General features: G+C 36.7%; 1 protein-coding gene across 1 annotated transcript in view; it reads right to left on the bottom strand.

Moving 5' to 3' along the window:
• The window catches only part of THSD4 (thrombospondin type 1 domain containing 4), a 244,548-nt gene that overhangs the window by 187,362 nt on the left and 40,498 nt on the right, over positions 1–16,688 (bottom strand). Inside the window, exon 5 of the mRNA XM_030456848.1 lies at positions 9,432–9,861. Coding sequence (XP_030312708.1) covers positions 9,432–9,861 — 430 coding nt within the window. The remainder of the gene's footprint in view (positions 1–9,431; positions 9,862–16,688) is intronic.

Raw genomic sequence — 16,688 nt, forward strand, 5'->3', positions numbered from 1 at the left:
ATCTGTCTTAGTTTGGGGGGTTTTGTTTGTTTTGTTTATTTGGGTTTTTTTAATTTACTCAAGTTTTTAACACCTGAGAATGAGTATGAGGGAAAATAGTAAGGGAAAAGTGCTCTATTTCTTTCACATGCTTCAAATATTTTGATTTTTATTCTTTTTTTTTTTTCCAAAACATGCCCTTGTTTTATTTTAATGAGTGAAATGAAGTCATAAGGGAAAGTGGTTTTAGTTTGGTTTTTTTGGTTAAGAATACATCCTCTGTCTTTTATATGGAAATCTACTCAAGTATAGCCAGTCTGTAAGAGTCTGAAAAAAATGCTGATAATCATACTTTGTACATGTTCCATCAAAATTTGTTAAAGTTTTGCAGCTGAACTACTAGGTCAAAGTGTGTTCCATGCCTGTGTCTAAAAGAGGCTGAATTTTCCAGCAATTATTGGTACATGCTCCTGAGGTCTGTATTAGGGGCAATTACTATAAATTAAAAACAAGACATCTCTCCCTTCTGCATTTGAACCCCTAAACCTGCTGCATGGTAAAAGCAAGGAAGCAGCCTGATAAAAATGCCTGTACCTAAATTCCAGTCCTTTCTCAGTTTGTGAACTGCTCTTGAACTGAAAACTTCTGGATCTGATTTGCAGATGAGCTGCCAAACTACAATTACAGTTATGGCCAATGCAAATTTTGCTGAGACTATTGTCAAGTAACAAATATGACACTGAACAAAGAAAAAAAAAAATCCAATTCCCATTACTCAACATGGGGAATGAAATTACTGAACACTTCCTTTAAACCTCATTCTTCCATATCTCAGCTCCCTTTCTTACAACTGATATTCATGCTGTTATACAGCAGCTTCGTGAATGTTAAAGACTTCAGTAATAGTATCTACAACTAGTCCTTACACAAGCCATTTTTCCTCCTCTTCTGCAAGGAGCATTGTTAAGGCAGGGAGCCAAAAGCTGAATAATAATGAGAACAACACTGAGCAGTGTAACAACAATAATTAAGCCAATGATCTAGGCAGGGAATCTGGGGTAAAACGATATATTATCAAGTGATTAAATAATTTTCTTAACACACAAGAGTTACTATAGGATTTTTCAGAAAAGTTTTTCTAAAAGCTCTAAAACTTTGTAGGTTTCACTTTATCACATTAAGAGAGTCCTTTTAATGGCACTTCGCTGCTTAAGAGAAAACTACAACATCACAAAAAAATGTCACCCAAGAGTGATCCATACTGAGGTCTCAAAAGAGCAGTTAGGATGATTACTATGATTTCTATTTTTAACAAATGATTATGCAAACAGAAATACAGGTTAAGAAGTTACCAAATTTTGAAGCTCAAATCCAGGCAGTTTGCAGAAAGAGGCAGGGGATGTTTTCCTGGCTTATTACCCCTACAGATCTTCCATTGCCTCTTTAACATGGAGGTGACAGATTAAAAAACCCACAGGATTGCCTTTTACACAGCTCTAAGTCGAGAGTTTGAAGATAAACAGCCTTACCAACCTAGCACTAGAAAGAAATTCTGTTTTATTAATTACACTTGCACATGTAATTAATCTCTAAATATGTAATATGCTGCCCACAGAGGTGTTACTTCTGGACAAACACACAGCACAGTTGATGAAGTACTAGCAAAGATTAGACAGCACTACACCCTGATTTTTTAATTTATTTTTTTTTAAGTATTACCACTCTTTCAACTATTTCTGGGTTTGGTGTGGTTCTATACGCAGTTAGCTCTTAATGTAGCCAATACAAAAGCCTCATTTAACTTTCCACAGGGCACAAAGTGCCAACTTCCATTTCCACCACTTCTGGGAGAGAGGGTTTGGACTCCCCACCTTTCAAGACTACTCTGTGGTTAGGCAAAGGAACATATTCTTGATGGAGGTAATCTTACATTTACATTACCTAACTTTCTACACAAGTTTTAGTCATTTGTTGTTTTTGAGCCCTGCTTAGAAAATCTAAAATTAAAAAACTCCACAAACCTAAAACCTCTAGCAACAGTGTTGCAATAGAGCACTTCCCTTCAGCACCCTTAGATTAATTTTGACAGCTTCTCCTGTGTACTTTCTTCTTCCTCCCCTCCCCTCAGTCAGTACAAGCAAGGATTTGGATTGCACTTGTAGGTAGTTTCACTCTAAGTTCCAGTATTCATGTAATTTACATTCTTTGCCTGCTATCTGACTTGAAAATGCACCTTAAACCTGTTCACTGATAGCAGCAGAACCAAGGTAATTTCCTAAAAAAAAAAGGGGAAAACATTGCCCCTTCCATGAACCAAAGCAGATGCTGACATCTGACACTAGGTGTTTTTTATACCTGTAAGTAAGGGAAATAGTCAACAAATACTTATAAAAGTAACATTAAAAAAAAAAATTTAATTCAAGGGATTTCCCCTGATCAAAGTTTCTAAACATCTGGAGCTTCCTCTGCTTCAAAAACCTGGATGCAATTCAACTAACTTTTGAATAAAAGCAAATTTCTTGTTTAAATTATAGGAGTGTTGAATTATTACACATCAGAATTTCTGGCAAAGAATTTTGCCAATATGAATTGACAAAAAGAAACAAAGACAAATTGGAATGCCATAAATATTTTCCATAACATTTGTCTACATTGATAAATCACAACTTCTCCAATTTACAGTACCCTATAAAACAAATCTACAAATATGTCAGAAATGCAACTGTTTAGTTGCAGCTCCAAAGCCACAATTTTCATTGATTCAATTGTTTAAAACTTGGCACAGAAGTTATGTTTGAACAATAACTGGGCAATGCATCTAAATCACCCTGCAGTCATATTTTATTGTGGAACAAAAAAATCCACTCCATTTCAAGAAGCATGAAGCCTACATGAAACCTACCATTCGTAGCTCACCACAAAGTTAGGATACAAAATGTTTCAGACAACTGACAGGCATGTTGGTTTTGACTTTCAGGCATTTAAATGAGTAAGATTTTTCTATCACATTATTACCACAGCAGAGTCTTCAGCTACTCTTAGACACAAATTTACTTGATTTCAGTCAATAGACAGACATCTCCAACTTCCCCATGCAAGCCATTTAGCAGGCTCAGAACTTAAAAACAAACCTTAGAGTAGAAAAATGAAGCCCAATGCTTCCTGCAGTACTGTAGAACACTGAAACATTGAGGTACTGCTGTTAACCACAGCTTTTGAAGTACTGATGTAAACTAAAAAGCAAGAAAATGTATTTATTGGGAAGTTGACAAAGTCACTGGAAAATTCACCTCCCAGGGTGCTCAAACGAAACCCCAAACATACTAATGGCACTAAATGTAGACAAATGGGCTAACTCCTATGCTAAATTATGAAAACTGTCTACCACGTATAGAAACCAAGAACAGACAAGACAGTTCCCTAAGATATTTAGAAGCAATAGCATCAGATACAATAAATAAGTTGAAAACTTAAACTGAATGCCACAGCATTCAGACATTTTTACAAGAGGAGGCATATTCAGAGAGGGAGATATTTTTTAACCATGGTACATTGTCCTAAGCTATATTCATAATTGTTTGAGATACTTCACATGGGATGTGGAATTCTGTATGGCCATTGCTTCAAAAGCAGTATTATTGCCTATGGAACAAATACAATCACAGTAAGCACGGGCACCTACTGCAGATTTTCCAAATTTATGGTGCTAATACCACATCTTCTTTCATCACACTACCATAATATAAGTGGGTTCGGCCTATGTTTTTCTAGTTCTTGGGACAACAGGACACTAGAGCATGACTCTCAGACTCCTGGATGCTAAAATAGTTGAAAAATAACTTAGAATTATTGATCAAACTAAGTAAACAAATTTTCTACTAAAAATCATAAGGCTCTAAACATCAACATTTTCTGATTTGTATGATTTTGGCCTTAATATAAACATTTTATTAGATTCATAAGTAACTAACCTAGTAATAATTAGTTTGTGCAAAGCAGCTAATTTTGTGTTCTGTTACTGTCCCAGGTAAAAAGCAAACTTGTGGACGAAAACTGTTTGAGAGAGCTTCCAAAGTTACCCCAGCACATTTTTCCTAGTGATTTAAGGCAGCTGGTTTCCCATAATTTTTAAAGTTGTAATAAGATAACAAGTTGTAATAACGTCATAATGCAGAACATTTTCTAATACAATGTTCTCAGTTATTGATGGGATGTCATGAAGCCACAGTGCAGAGATACAGAGGAAACAACTGTGGTCCAAAAGCTTTAACAAAGATGTCTCTATGTGACTCTTTGGTACACAAGGGACAAGTGATCAAACTCTGTAGGCCATTTTGCAAGTGGTATCACCCTGCCAGTGCCTGGTAAGTTAAATCTGTGTAAGTGACAACACATTCTGAATTAACATTTATAAAATTCTGCTGCAAAAGAGTCAAAGAAACCATAGTACAACCCAAAGTAATGTAAACTTTTAATAAGTTTCCTATACACCCACGGAATGTCAGGCTACCAAACGTACATACAATCCCACAGTGTTTGGAGGGAAAATTCCTCCCATAAAGTCAAGGTTAAACTTCCTCAGGAAAATATATGTCATCATAACCCCACTCTGCCACTTATGTCAAACACCTACTCTACACAAATCTCAAAACAAGAATAAATAAACCACACAGTAGCTCTTTGGGAATAAGAAGGGACTTTTCAGGTTTGCTTTCTTTTTTCTTTTTTTTTTTTTTTTAAATGTTCTTTTAAGTACATATAGTCTTCTACTTGTCTTTACCTCAATATCTGAGCATCACAACTCAGTATGTAGTGAGTGCCTACACTTCTTGAAGCAACCCAAATCACATTTGCTAAGTCCTGTGTGGGAATTACACTTTCTGTTCCATAAAAAAATTAAACATTTCCACTTCTACTTTTGTTAAAACTTGAAACATTCGAAATCCTTCATTTCTTAAGTGGAAAACATTAAAAAATGCCTGGGCAAAATGCCAGTAAGCTGGTGAAATGGTCCAAGATCCCAGGTGCCAAGAGGGCCTGCCAATGCCTACCTATGTGCTTAGGTGACAGAAAAGCACATCACTTTTTAATGGACTCAACACATTCCTGTAGAATATTTCAGTTCTATTTAATTAGGTTCTGCATCTGAAAAAGCCTTCCAAAGAAAGAGTTTTAACTCACACCTGTCAAAATTAGTATGACCATCATTAATATTCTTTAGGAAATGAAATATTAATTTATCCCATCAAGATAGAGCCAGAAACTGGCCCCAAGCATTGTACCTCACCTCATCTCTTTAACTGTAAAGCCTATTTGCACTTCAATATTGTATTTTCAGATACTTTGCATTCTCTGCTAAGGTGCCATTCTCAAGCACTCTGCACACAGGAACACAGATTCAAGTAGAGAATTCTTATTTCAGAACCAAAAGCTGTGTTTTCCATAGCTGTGCTACCCAGACAGTAGTGTGCAGATCTGAAGAGTCAGCATAAGAAAGTAAAAATAATCATGATTTTATAATCCTTTCTAGATATATTTCTCCAAATTACAACTGACTTACTGCTAAGTAGAAGTCACATAAAATACTGGGAAAGGCAACGTGGTCTAACTGGAAACATGACAGTAACCCACATGAACCAGTGGCCTCAGTAGCAACTGAGTGAAACTGGACAAGCTCGGAAAAGCTCCAGCCATAAACATTTCTCTAAGCTCTCAGCAGTCAGTCCTTCATTTATTTTAGCTTGTTTTTTCTAAATTCATATACACGTAAAGTTATAAACTTATTCAAAAACATACCTCAAGCTACATCTAAAGACAATTTAGATTTTTACATCCATTTTGTGTTCTTTATGGTAAAACTCATATGTGAAATGTTTTGCCTATTTTTTCATTCTCCTTGCTGTGCTGTAATCGAATCACAGAAACAGACATTATTTTATTTTACAGATTTTGTAACCAGAGCATTTAAGTAACAATTATTACTATTTGACTTCAGACTCAACTGTATTGGTGCAATAAGGAAAGTGGCAACTGCAACAAGGTGTCAGGGTAAGCAGGGCCTTGTGGCATTAAGGCACCCCCAAGAACATACGATCAAATGGTTTGGGTTGGAAAGGACTTTAAAGATCATCAATTTCCAATTCCCCTGCATGGGCAGGGACACCTCCCACTTTACCAGGTTGCTCAAAGCCCCATACAGCCTGGCTTTGAACGCTTCCAGGGATGTGCCACCCATAACTCCTCTGGGCAACCTGTGCCAGTGTCTCAGCACTCTCATCTTAACAGATGTCTTCCTATGTCTAAACCTACCTTCTTCCAGTTAAAAACACTGGCTCTTTGTCCTGAGCCTACAGGCCCTGGTAAAATGTCCCTCTCCAGTTTTCTTATAAACCTGCTTTAAGTACTGAAAGGCTGCAGTAAGGTCTCTGCATGTTATTGACACAGACATACTAAGAATTACTGGATTTACCAATACAATTCACTGTATGTCTTACAAAAAATAAAAAAGCAAAACTGACTTTTAAAAAGGGCACAAATTTGCAGGGTTGAATGTCCAGAACCCTGCAAGTTTCATTATGTACACGGCCCAAGCAACCCTCAGCCTGAAGTTGATTCACAAATACATTCTCACATATTCAGACACCCAGGAAGAGCCAGTGGCTTGGCAATGCTTGAGGCAATCAATAAAAAAAAGTGCTCAGTTACCAAATGTTCCATTTGAGTTTCTTCCTTTGTTCTGATGACCAATAACACTAACAAGTGAGGATTCAAATTCTAGCTCTCTCACATGCATGTATAACTCTCTTTACTATCAGATGAAGTACAGGCTGGATCATCACTGCCCCATTTAGAATGAATACAGAATACCTTTTAAGAAGCTTACTGTACTGCAAATAGCTTATGGTTTCAGTAAGGTTTGTCAGTACTGTTGGTGTGTCAAGGACAGATGTTTATTGCCTGAAGGAGGTGCAGGCAGCTGTATATTCTGAGGGGAGCAGACACAAAGCCTGTATGCAAGGTGCTGAAGAGAGGAAGCCCCTTGTACAGTAAGAAAGTAGATTTAATGACCTGCAAAAACACTTGAATAAACACAAGCATTTCCGAGGTTCTCCCTAACCAAAACCCACAACTTTAACTTTTATGAATCAAGCTGTCAGTCATGCAAAATAAGTTCATCTATTAATGAAAAAAACAATAAATGTACAATAATGAGGAAATGACCTAATGGACCAAGGCAGATTGACTTCATTTGTTATTAATTAACTGCCCTTAGGACAAAATGTAGAGGGAGGGGCTAAACACCAAGATAACTGTTAACAGAATACTTTTCCTCTCCATAAATGAGATTTTAATTTTCAGTATGCTGCAGGAAGAACTAAAAAAGGGAAAAGAAAAAGATACTGTTCTCTGCATGCTGGCAAAATCACTGGTATATGTCACTGTCGATAAATTAAATTAAAGCCCATGTGCAGAAGCTTTTAATCAGGAAGAACAAGCAAACAAAGTGAAACACTATTGGCCTTGTTTTGCTCTCATCCTGGCCTTTATACTAAAACTGTTCTTAGCAAATTCTTTTTATAATTATATTAATTATTACATTCAAGGGAGAAAAATAACCCTGAATAGCAATTACAGAATGTAACAGAAATGTTACCAAATAAAGAACAGCACTATGCAGAGTTCCATGTCTAGTAAAAGCTGCATCATCTACAATTTCTCTTTTAAAAAGTCTATTAAAAGTTTACTAGAAGTGTCCTGTTACATAAATTATTATTTCTTTAAAACTGCATTTATCCTTGCAACAATGGCAAAGATTTAGCAGCAGTGCTCATTTTTTTCCCTCTATCTATTGAAGTCTTCTGTTTAAGCAAAATTTTCTTGAAATTTATATAAAAATATTTTCACTCCTGTTCCCCTTCGACCAAAAGAAATTTGCCAGTGGCCAGACCACCCATGATACTGACCTGCATGACTTGCCACTGTCAAATCCACAAATTCATATCCCTCTTCTCATTCTCAGCAGGTTCCCCTTATAAACCTTCCTTCTCCATCACCTTGGCCATCTGGGATTGCTTCTTTCTTCAATTTAAAATTTAACTTTCTCAACTCTCACCCCTTGCTCTCTGAGAAGATAACTTTCCTGGAAACAATTTTGTTACATTTCTTATGTCAGGCAGAGTACTATCCAACTTTCTGCCTTGATGTATTAAGGGATGAAATAAAGACTGGGACATCTGTGTATTGCTTGGACACCAATGAGCAAATTTGGCACAGAAAACTTTCCAAATTAATGCCCATGCACTAAGTTAATTTCTCATTTCCTTCCAAAAAAGAAACTGATTTTCAAAGGAGTGATTTATACCAGAGACTATTCTCAGAGGCTCAAACTGGCCCTTTCATGTTTTCCACTTCAGACAAATTGACAAAAACTTTCTTGACATTCATTCTCTTCTATCAACTGCTCTAGTCTTGATCAATGAACTTTATTCATAAATAAAGCAAATGTAATAACTGCTACACCAAGAAGCAAAAAGGGCACTTATCTCACTTGCTTAGGTTGTGTTTTGTTAACTTGATCAGAAGTTCATCTGCTGCAACTCCACTATGCAGTCTTCACTAAACAAAACAGGATTTTAAGAGGCAGAAGAATCAGATGTGCACCCATCCAGAAAGACACAGCTTGTTGTGTCCACCTACTGAGACCACTCTTGAAGATCCTGCTCCAAGTGTCTGAATACCAGCTTCTTCAAGTTTGCAACATCAAGTTACATTAGTAGCCCACAAATGTTAGTAAGAAATACTCCAGAAAACATTAAAATAACACAGCCAGAAACAAAAAATTTTAGCGGGACAACAATTGCTTGTGGGGAGGAACAGCAAAACCTTGCTAGCCTCCCACATACAATGGGAAGCTGCCCCAGAGCATGGAGCTACACCCAGCCAAACATTCTTGAATGAAGTAATAGCAGAGTGAGTTTTACTCAAAAATTAACACAGAACAGATTTTCGCCCCAATAAACTAGGAAGCCAAAATCAAAAGATGTAGAGTTTGAATGCTGGTAGAAGTATCATCTCTCACAGAACACACAGAGCACAATGGAAAGATACAGCAGTCATCTAGGCTACTGAGTGCTATTCCATTTTTCTATGTCTTACATTGAAAAATATTAAATTTGCCCATGACTCAATTTCTCTTTATATCAAATTAGAATTTTATGTATTGGTAGGTTCAATTGCTGCTTAAAATACTTAATGGTACAGTATTAGTTAAGTATAATATTATGCATCTACTTTCAATATTTCCCAAGATAGTTTTAAAAGAAGTTCCCAAAAAGTTGCATTAAATTAATTTTAAAAATGTCCAAATTTTTTTCTTCACAATGTGAATATTTAGCATACTGGGGAAAACCAACAGCTATCCAACAAATTAAATATAGGAAAACCAGACTTACATTTGTGTTGCAGAGTTTATATTGCTTGTAGGTGCCAATGCACACGATTGCTGCAGCCCTTTGAGGCTGGGGCTGACCCTGGAGTGCTTGGTGTGATGCAGACCCGTGATGGTTTGAGTCACTGCTGAGAAATAGGCTTTCAGATACTGGAAATGAAGATGACTGATAAACTGAGGGTCCCAGGACTTGATGTCCAGCCTGAGGCCCACTTTCTTCTTGATAAAGATTCCCATGCTGAAGTGAAGGACTATCTGGCTGGTTGTAAGTGCTCATGATACTTGGACTCTGATGAAACACTTGGTTCCTTGATGACTGTCGTTGCCTACGAAGTTTCTGAGGCTGCTGACCAGTATCAGTTTGTAAAGGTAAAATGTATGGTACCTTTCCATAGCCATACTTTCCTGGACCAATAGGATTTCTGTTTCTGCTTCTAAAAACACAGGGGAAAAAAAAAAAAAGAAGAAAAAAAAAAGACAACAGTTACCAAATTTATAAGTACACAGTTAAATACTTACATGACTTATTTGTCAAAGTTATTAACTACAAAACAACATATAACAAGAAATTTCAGTTTATTTTACAGAAAATATGGAAAAATCGTAATCTTGCTTGGTATATTAGCAATCTCTGACAAAGTCTACTGGTTAAAATAAATCCTGGGTCCTATTTGGCTGAGAGTCACATAGAAAGCCACCTGGTATCAACTAGCAAAGGCAGATGGTTAGGTATGGTATAAAGGAGCTGTTTGGGGGGAGGTGGTTTTTGTAGGTTGTTAATCCCTAGGACTCTCCTTTAAAATGGAAATTCAGAAACTCAAAGCTGTTTTCATAAAATTCACAACCATGTTTCTGAAGAACTTGAGATACTTAACGGCAGGAAATCCCTACTGTGGATCTGAGCAACGACAGAAGAAAATTTGAACTCAGTGTGGCTAAGACCATTACAAGTTTTGTATCTATTTACAAGGCCCCCTGTGATTCTGCTTCATTTGCTACTTAAGAAATAAAAATGGAAACAGAAAAAGGATAAGGAATATCAAAATAGTAAGTAGTAAAAGACCTCTGAAAACATTACAAATACAGGAAAATGTTCTTATTATGATGCACAGCTGATTCTTTATCCTTCTTTTGCCAGCAGATTTACTCTTTTAATATGCAATGTGTGGATTAGCAATGCATTTAATTAATAAATCATGGTTCTCTAATTTATGTTGTCACAACAAAAGCACACCTTTCACTGTACCATACTAAAACATTACACAAGAGCCTCACAGCTTCCAGCACTAATCAGAGAAGTTTCAGGTCTGCTCTCTTGTGCATAGATCTCTTCTCACTCAGAGAAAGTCCCGTATTTTGGGACATATTACACCTGTATCAGCACTCTCAAACAACTGGTAATACCTGGAGGGTACTTATGTCTTCTGCACACTCAGAGCAACACATTGGACTCAGTTCTAGAAACTCAGCTACAAATCAGAAGTGAAAAATCATAAAAAGGAATAATACCATATCTGGGCCATAAAGTTCAAGAGGGTTAGTCTGGAATTTTATCTGCAAGCAACAGGACCATTTGCATTTGCTTTTCTGGTCATCCTGTACAGCTCAACATCACATCAGGTCTTGATTTCCAACACTGCAGTCTGAAGAATAAGTTGGAAAAAAAATTTTCTTCCAGCTCAGATCAATATGTGAATGCAGCTTTGGGGGCATTTGCAGCTCAGGAAGGGAGACACCATTAAAAGATAGTAATTTTTCTTCTGTCAATAAAATGCAGTTCTATCTTTTAATGTATATAAAATGGACTTGAACTGCAGTGATAACTGGAGCTTGTAAACTGACCTACTTATTTTGTAGAAACTGAGATGTTACAGATGTCAGACAGTCACCAGCTCCATGAGGTTTTCATATGGGTTTGGTTTTTCTGTGCTTGTTTTCTTCCTAAGTCTTATATTCCCTCAGGACCCTTGTTATATGGGAACCCTGGAAATCAGTTACTTAACATTCTAGCTTTACAGCTATGCAGGGCTTTTAATCAATCTTCCTGGCTCAAGGATGTGTGAACAAGAGTGTTGATTTACCCTGGCAGATAAGCAACCAGCACTCTAGAGCTGTTTATACCAGTTAATCTGCTCTGTGACACTGATGGTCATTGCTGAGGTAGGGTTTTGGTAGTCAGAGCAGAGAAAAGTAGTGCAATGTTTTTTGGAATTAAGAGAGGAAAAAAAGAGCTTCCTATAAGCGGAGAGGTGAGGAAAGAAAAAATATAAATGGGAATTGTTTCAGAAGTTGGGACTAAACCCAACTTGATTTACATGTGTTTTGCATTGTGTTTTTCTCTTTAATGGGCAAATAAATTGTTTCTCCTTGCTATTTTTAATGTCTTCATTTCTGAGCAAAAGCAAAACAAAGACAAGAAAAATGATTCTTGAGATTTCTAGTCACATGTTCTGCAAACACTTTGGTACCACAGTTCTCATGAAGCACCTTAGATTTTGGAGCAAATTGATTCCTCTCAGAAAACAGGTATAATTCCTTATTTTTACTTGCTCTAATCTCTAATGATTCTTACAGACAGTGGAATTTCTCAAGCTGACCTCATAAAATTTGAAATGTCTGAGATACGAACCTCAGTTCTGGGTCATGAATCAGAACCAAAAAGAAATGGAGGACATGCAAAGAAATAGTGACATGAACTAGGACTCCTCAGCCTAGAAAAACAATGTCTTAAACACAGAATGGTTACTATCTGAACTCAAGAACCATGGGTGAAGGCAGAAAGTGTCCAAAGGCTGCTGGAATCTCATCAGATTATTTGTAAAAAGCCAGAATTTTTTCTTTTAAAGTTGTCAATTGCTGCACAGAACAGCAGTGTGTATGAAGGGACAACACAACATTCTTACTGTTGTTACTTACTGTTAATTCCTGCCTCATCTTGACTTCTTTTATGCTATAACTTGAAAGTGTTGCTGGAGTCCCCACTGATGAATAAATCAGGTACCATTTCTGGTGGCCTACATTTCCAGCACCCTTACAATGATGTGCCTGTGGTTGCATCAAGGCTCATCATCAGAGAGCACACTCCTTTGCCTCTTAACAGGTAGGGACAGAAGAATCCATCACATTGTTGTGCAGCACTGCACACAAGTTCGTTTGCTCAGGTTGTGCATTAATAATAACTTGGAATTTTGATGGGAACACACTTCCTCAGAAATGGAAGGTTTACTTTTTCTAGCACTAAACAGTTAGATTTCTTTCAACATAAACACTGCTGGAAACAATGTAACACACAAATTCTAATTATTAACAACTTTACCAGTGTCCCTGCATTCATTTAAACCAATATTGGTTTAAATTAACCAATTAACCAATATTGCCTGTACTGAAACTGTTTTGCCTTAAAGCATCTTTCACTCCCCTTTTCAGCTGAATCAACTATGACTGCATGAGGAGAACAGTCACACTAATTTTCCATTGACTGTAAATTAATGTTCATAGTGGGAAATTTAATAGGTGTGTCAAGTGTACTTATTTCTCAGGGTGCCTACTGTCCTTAGGAGTGCAGAGACAACGTAGGACTGGAGACAGCTTTGTTCATATCCTACATCTGTTCCATTTAAAGAAAAGTTCCTCTTCCCAGGTCACTCAGAATCAGGTAGAGAAACAACATGCTCCTAGGTTTCTCACATGCTAGGCCAGTTAATTTTGTAGAAGAACTTTCGGCTGCATATCTTTCCATGAGGCAGATTTCTTTCTACTCACGCTAATGAAACTATTTTATATAAACCAAGCCTTTTATTTAATAGTTTCTAATAAAAAGATAATAATCAACAATTCTCAATGTTACTTTGCATAGAGAAAGGTTCTAAATATGCTCTCAAGAATTAGAAGCCACAGAAAGGAAGGAGAACCAAAAGACAAGTATAAGTAAATCTCAGCAGCTCCATCACCTGCTAGGCTCTCTGGCTTAACTACCTAGTACCAAATAATCACTGAAAAATAAAAAGTTGTTCAGTTCTTTACTGGATTGAAGAAAAAAAAGAAGGGAAAAAAAAAAAGAGGGAAAGAAGTATACAGCAGTAGCACTTAAGTTGAAAACTGCATGTACCCCAGACAAGCAAAGATGTAATAAATGCCACCAAGAACAGAGTTATCATATAAAAGTGAAATACTGCTTAACAGAAAAATGTATCTTGAGAAGCAAGCAGCCAAATTCAGTGTTCCATGTGTAGACCATAACCAATAGACATCTCTGCTCTATTATATTCATATCAAATAGAGGGGTAATAGCTGCTTAATGCAAATCTGGCAATCTTTTTGGGGGGGGCATAATTAAATATACTCATCTCCCTAACTGTTCAGACAAATCTGTTTAGTCCTTTGGTAACAAAAAATGATGGGTCTCTTTAAACTTAAGAGGACCTAAATATATTCTTGAATTCAAAACTCAGGATTGTAGCAAGCTTTTAAAAATAATTCATGGTCAGTATTCTTAGTATTCTTACAGGTCTTGTGTGTACATATGCCTTGGTAAGCAAATAACTGCATTATCACTGCCTCATAGTTGATGCTAAGAACAATGCTTTGAACCTAAAGTGTTCTTGAGATTCACTAAGAATGAAGTACTTTTGGAGCTGGTGGGCTTTTTATACTGAATCAAAAACCCTCTTTGAACCAAAGATCTGTAGCGTACTTATTATACACAAGTAAGATTACAGATTTCCTGGGTCTCCACCTGTTAAGGGCTCTCTGCTAAGCTTCTCTCAGACTTACTTTTTACATTTTTTGTTTTTCATCACTTCCTTTCTTCTTACAGTTCTCTCACAATCTCTAAACAGAGATTTCTTGGCTGACTTCCAGATGAAGCATAACTCATTTTCTTTCTCTTCTGATGTCAGACAGAATAAAGAATGTATTTTACATGTGCTCTGCAGCATTTCATCCATCTTATCTCCTAGTATCAAAATACTTCTTCTCTAGTAAATGAAAAACTGCAAGGTCGAACATTAGCAAAACCCCTCATTTCTGACACTACAGAAGATTCATTGTCCTACCGATGCAATGTTTTCTTAACATGAACCCAAAGTAACTGCCAATATCCCTCATTTTCCATTCCCAACCTTTCACTCCGTGTCTCAAGGGGTAATGCTGTTTTGGGAAGGCAAGAACCTTCAGACACTAGTTTCACCAGGAAGAAAAACTGCACAAGAATTGAAGGCTTCATGGTATTTTTTTCAAATTTTTTTCTTGCCTACTGGCTAAAATTGTTCTACAAGCAGAGAAAGCAGTGTTCTTCCCTGTATGCCCAGCCATAACAACTGCTGTAATGAAAGATGACAACCTCATCACAGAGTATTTGAATAGATAGGAAAACAAAACTTAGCATTTTTCATTTTGGTTGAGTTTAGAGCTTTTTTTCTAAATCTTCAGAGGTTTGCTTTACCAGGAATCCTGTCCTGAATTAAGAGATCTGTCCTCTAGCATGCTAAGGAAACTCATCAGTGACTCTGTTCTAACTGCACATGCAGCCTGATGGTGCTCTGGGTGCCCAGCATTCTTCAGGCTCTTGCCTGTTCTTCTCCCTTGGGAATTAAGCAGCTGCCTATAATCTAACCCCTGAAGTGTTGTTCACTGTACTTTTGTCCTATGAAGACACCAATCAGACCACAGCTAGCATCTACACAAGCTGAAATTAATAGTGATCTATCATCAGGAATAGAGGTTTTATGGGCAAGGTGACAGGCAGAGAAAATACAGAAGAGCACAAATATGTTTTATAATCCCTGGAACCTTCACTATCATTCAAAACTGTAGTTGGTCTGCAATTGTCCTAGTCAACCATTTGATTTCCAGCTCTCTGGCTGCTTTTACTTTTCTTTCACATTTTATATATTCTTAGGCCTACAGTTACCAAGGTTTACATTAAAAAGTCTGTCAATTATGTATTTTTTGCCCCCTTTTCTTAAGCTTAAGTCAGAATATAAACTGTCGGATCCTGGTTGCAACTGTTATCAAGTTTATACATCACAACATTCTAGCTGCTTCTTTCATAAGTATACTTTTTAACAAAAATGAATGGCTTACAGGCTCTGAAAATATATTTTTTTTCTGCTCAAAAGGGAGAGCTCTCAACAGTTGACTCACATCAGAAGCCAGTATGTATTGCCTCTCAGTACTGCACCATAGCCTTGTGCAGCTCTGCATTCCACATACTCACTTTTCACCAGCTCTAAATCAATCTGGAGAAAATCACTTAAACATGAATGAAAGAAGGGAGCCCTTTGACTCTGTTTTATGTTATGAAAATGCAAGCTTATCTGCTCACTGACCTAGAAAATAGCTCTAAAGTAGCGTGCATTTATCTTCGTCAAATGTTTGGTCACAAGAGAGTTAAACCACCTCTTCTGAGAGTGTATCACAAATTGGAAAGGGAAGCCATCATCAGAAACTTCTTTTGCCACATTATAGCATATTATTCACACTTCATCAGCACATTTCACTGCAATTAAATCGGCTTAAGCATTGACTTCATTTTGCCAGTTTCCATTTTGATAATGGTAACTAAAACAATGGAACTGGCTACTTTGGTTTACATTTCTGGTAACTTTATGTGGCAACTGTGCCATGATGTGGGTATCTGCTACTCCCCATGTAACTTCTATGCATATGAGTATTAATTCTGTTATGAGCATATTTGACCTAAAAATTTCAACTGCTAGAACACAGACAAGCCAACCATACCATGGCAAATTCTTCTGTCATTTCTGTGTTATATTAGGGGCAAAAATATTTACATTTTTCTGACAGAGTAGAATTAATTAATATGGTCAAAAAGTAAATTGCCTCTCGGGAACAAGTTTAATAGACTGGATAATAATGGATAATAAATGTGAACTATGTTAAATTAAATTTTCCATTCTCAGAGATCAACACTAATACCCCAATCTGTAGTTATAATATGCCCGGTACGACTTAAAGCAAACCTGGCTTTTGCTATCTCCCAGCAAGTGCTATATATATAGCCTCATTTATGATATTTTCAACACTGAGATAGGATTCCAGAATCTGAACCCAAATACTACAGTCCTCTTTTTCCATGAGTTGAACAATGCCTCTGAGGATCCCAGGAAATTTATTTACAAGTCTACAAGTTAGTTTCATATTTAAAGTTTGACTGAATAATATAAGCATACAGTTGGCAGGTAAAACAGTGGAATTTCAATACAAGTAACCACGTAACTGTTGAGATGCATTACAGCTG

This window comes from Calypte anna, chromosome 10 (genome assembly GCF_003957555.1).
Source record: "Calypte anna isolate BGI_N300 chromosome 10, bCalAnn1_v1.p, whole genome shotgun sequence".
Classification (NCBI taxonomy): Eukaryota; Metazoa; Chordata; class Aves; order Apodiformes; family Trochilidae; genus Calypte; species Calypte anna.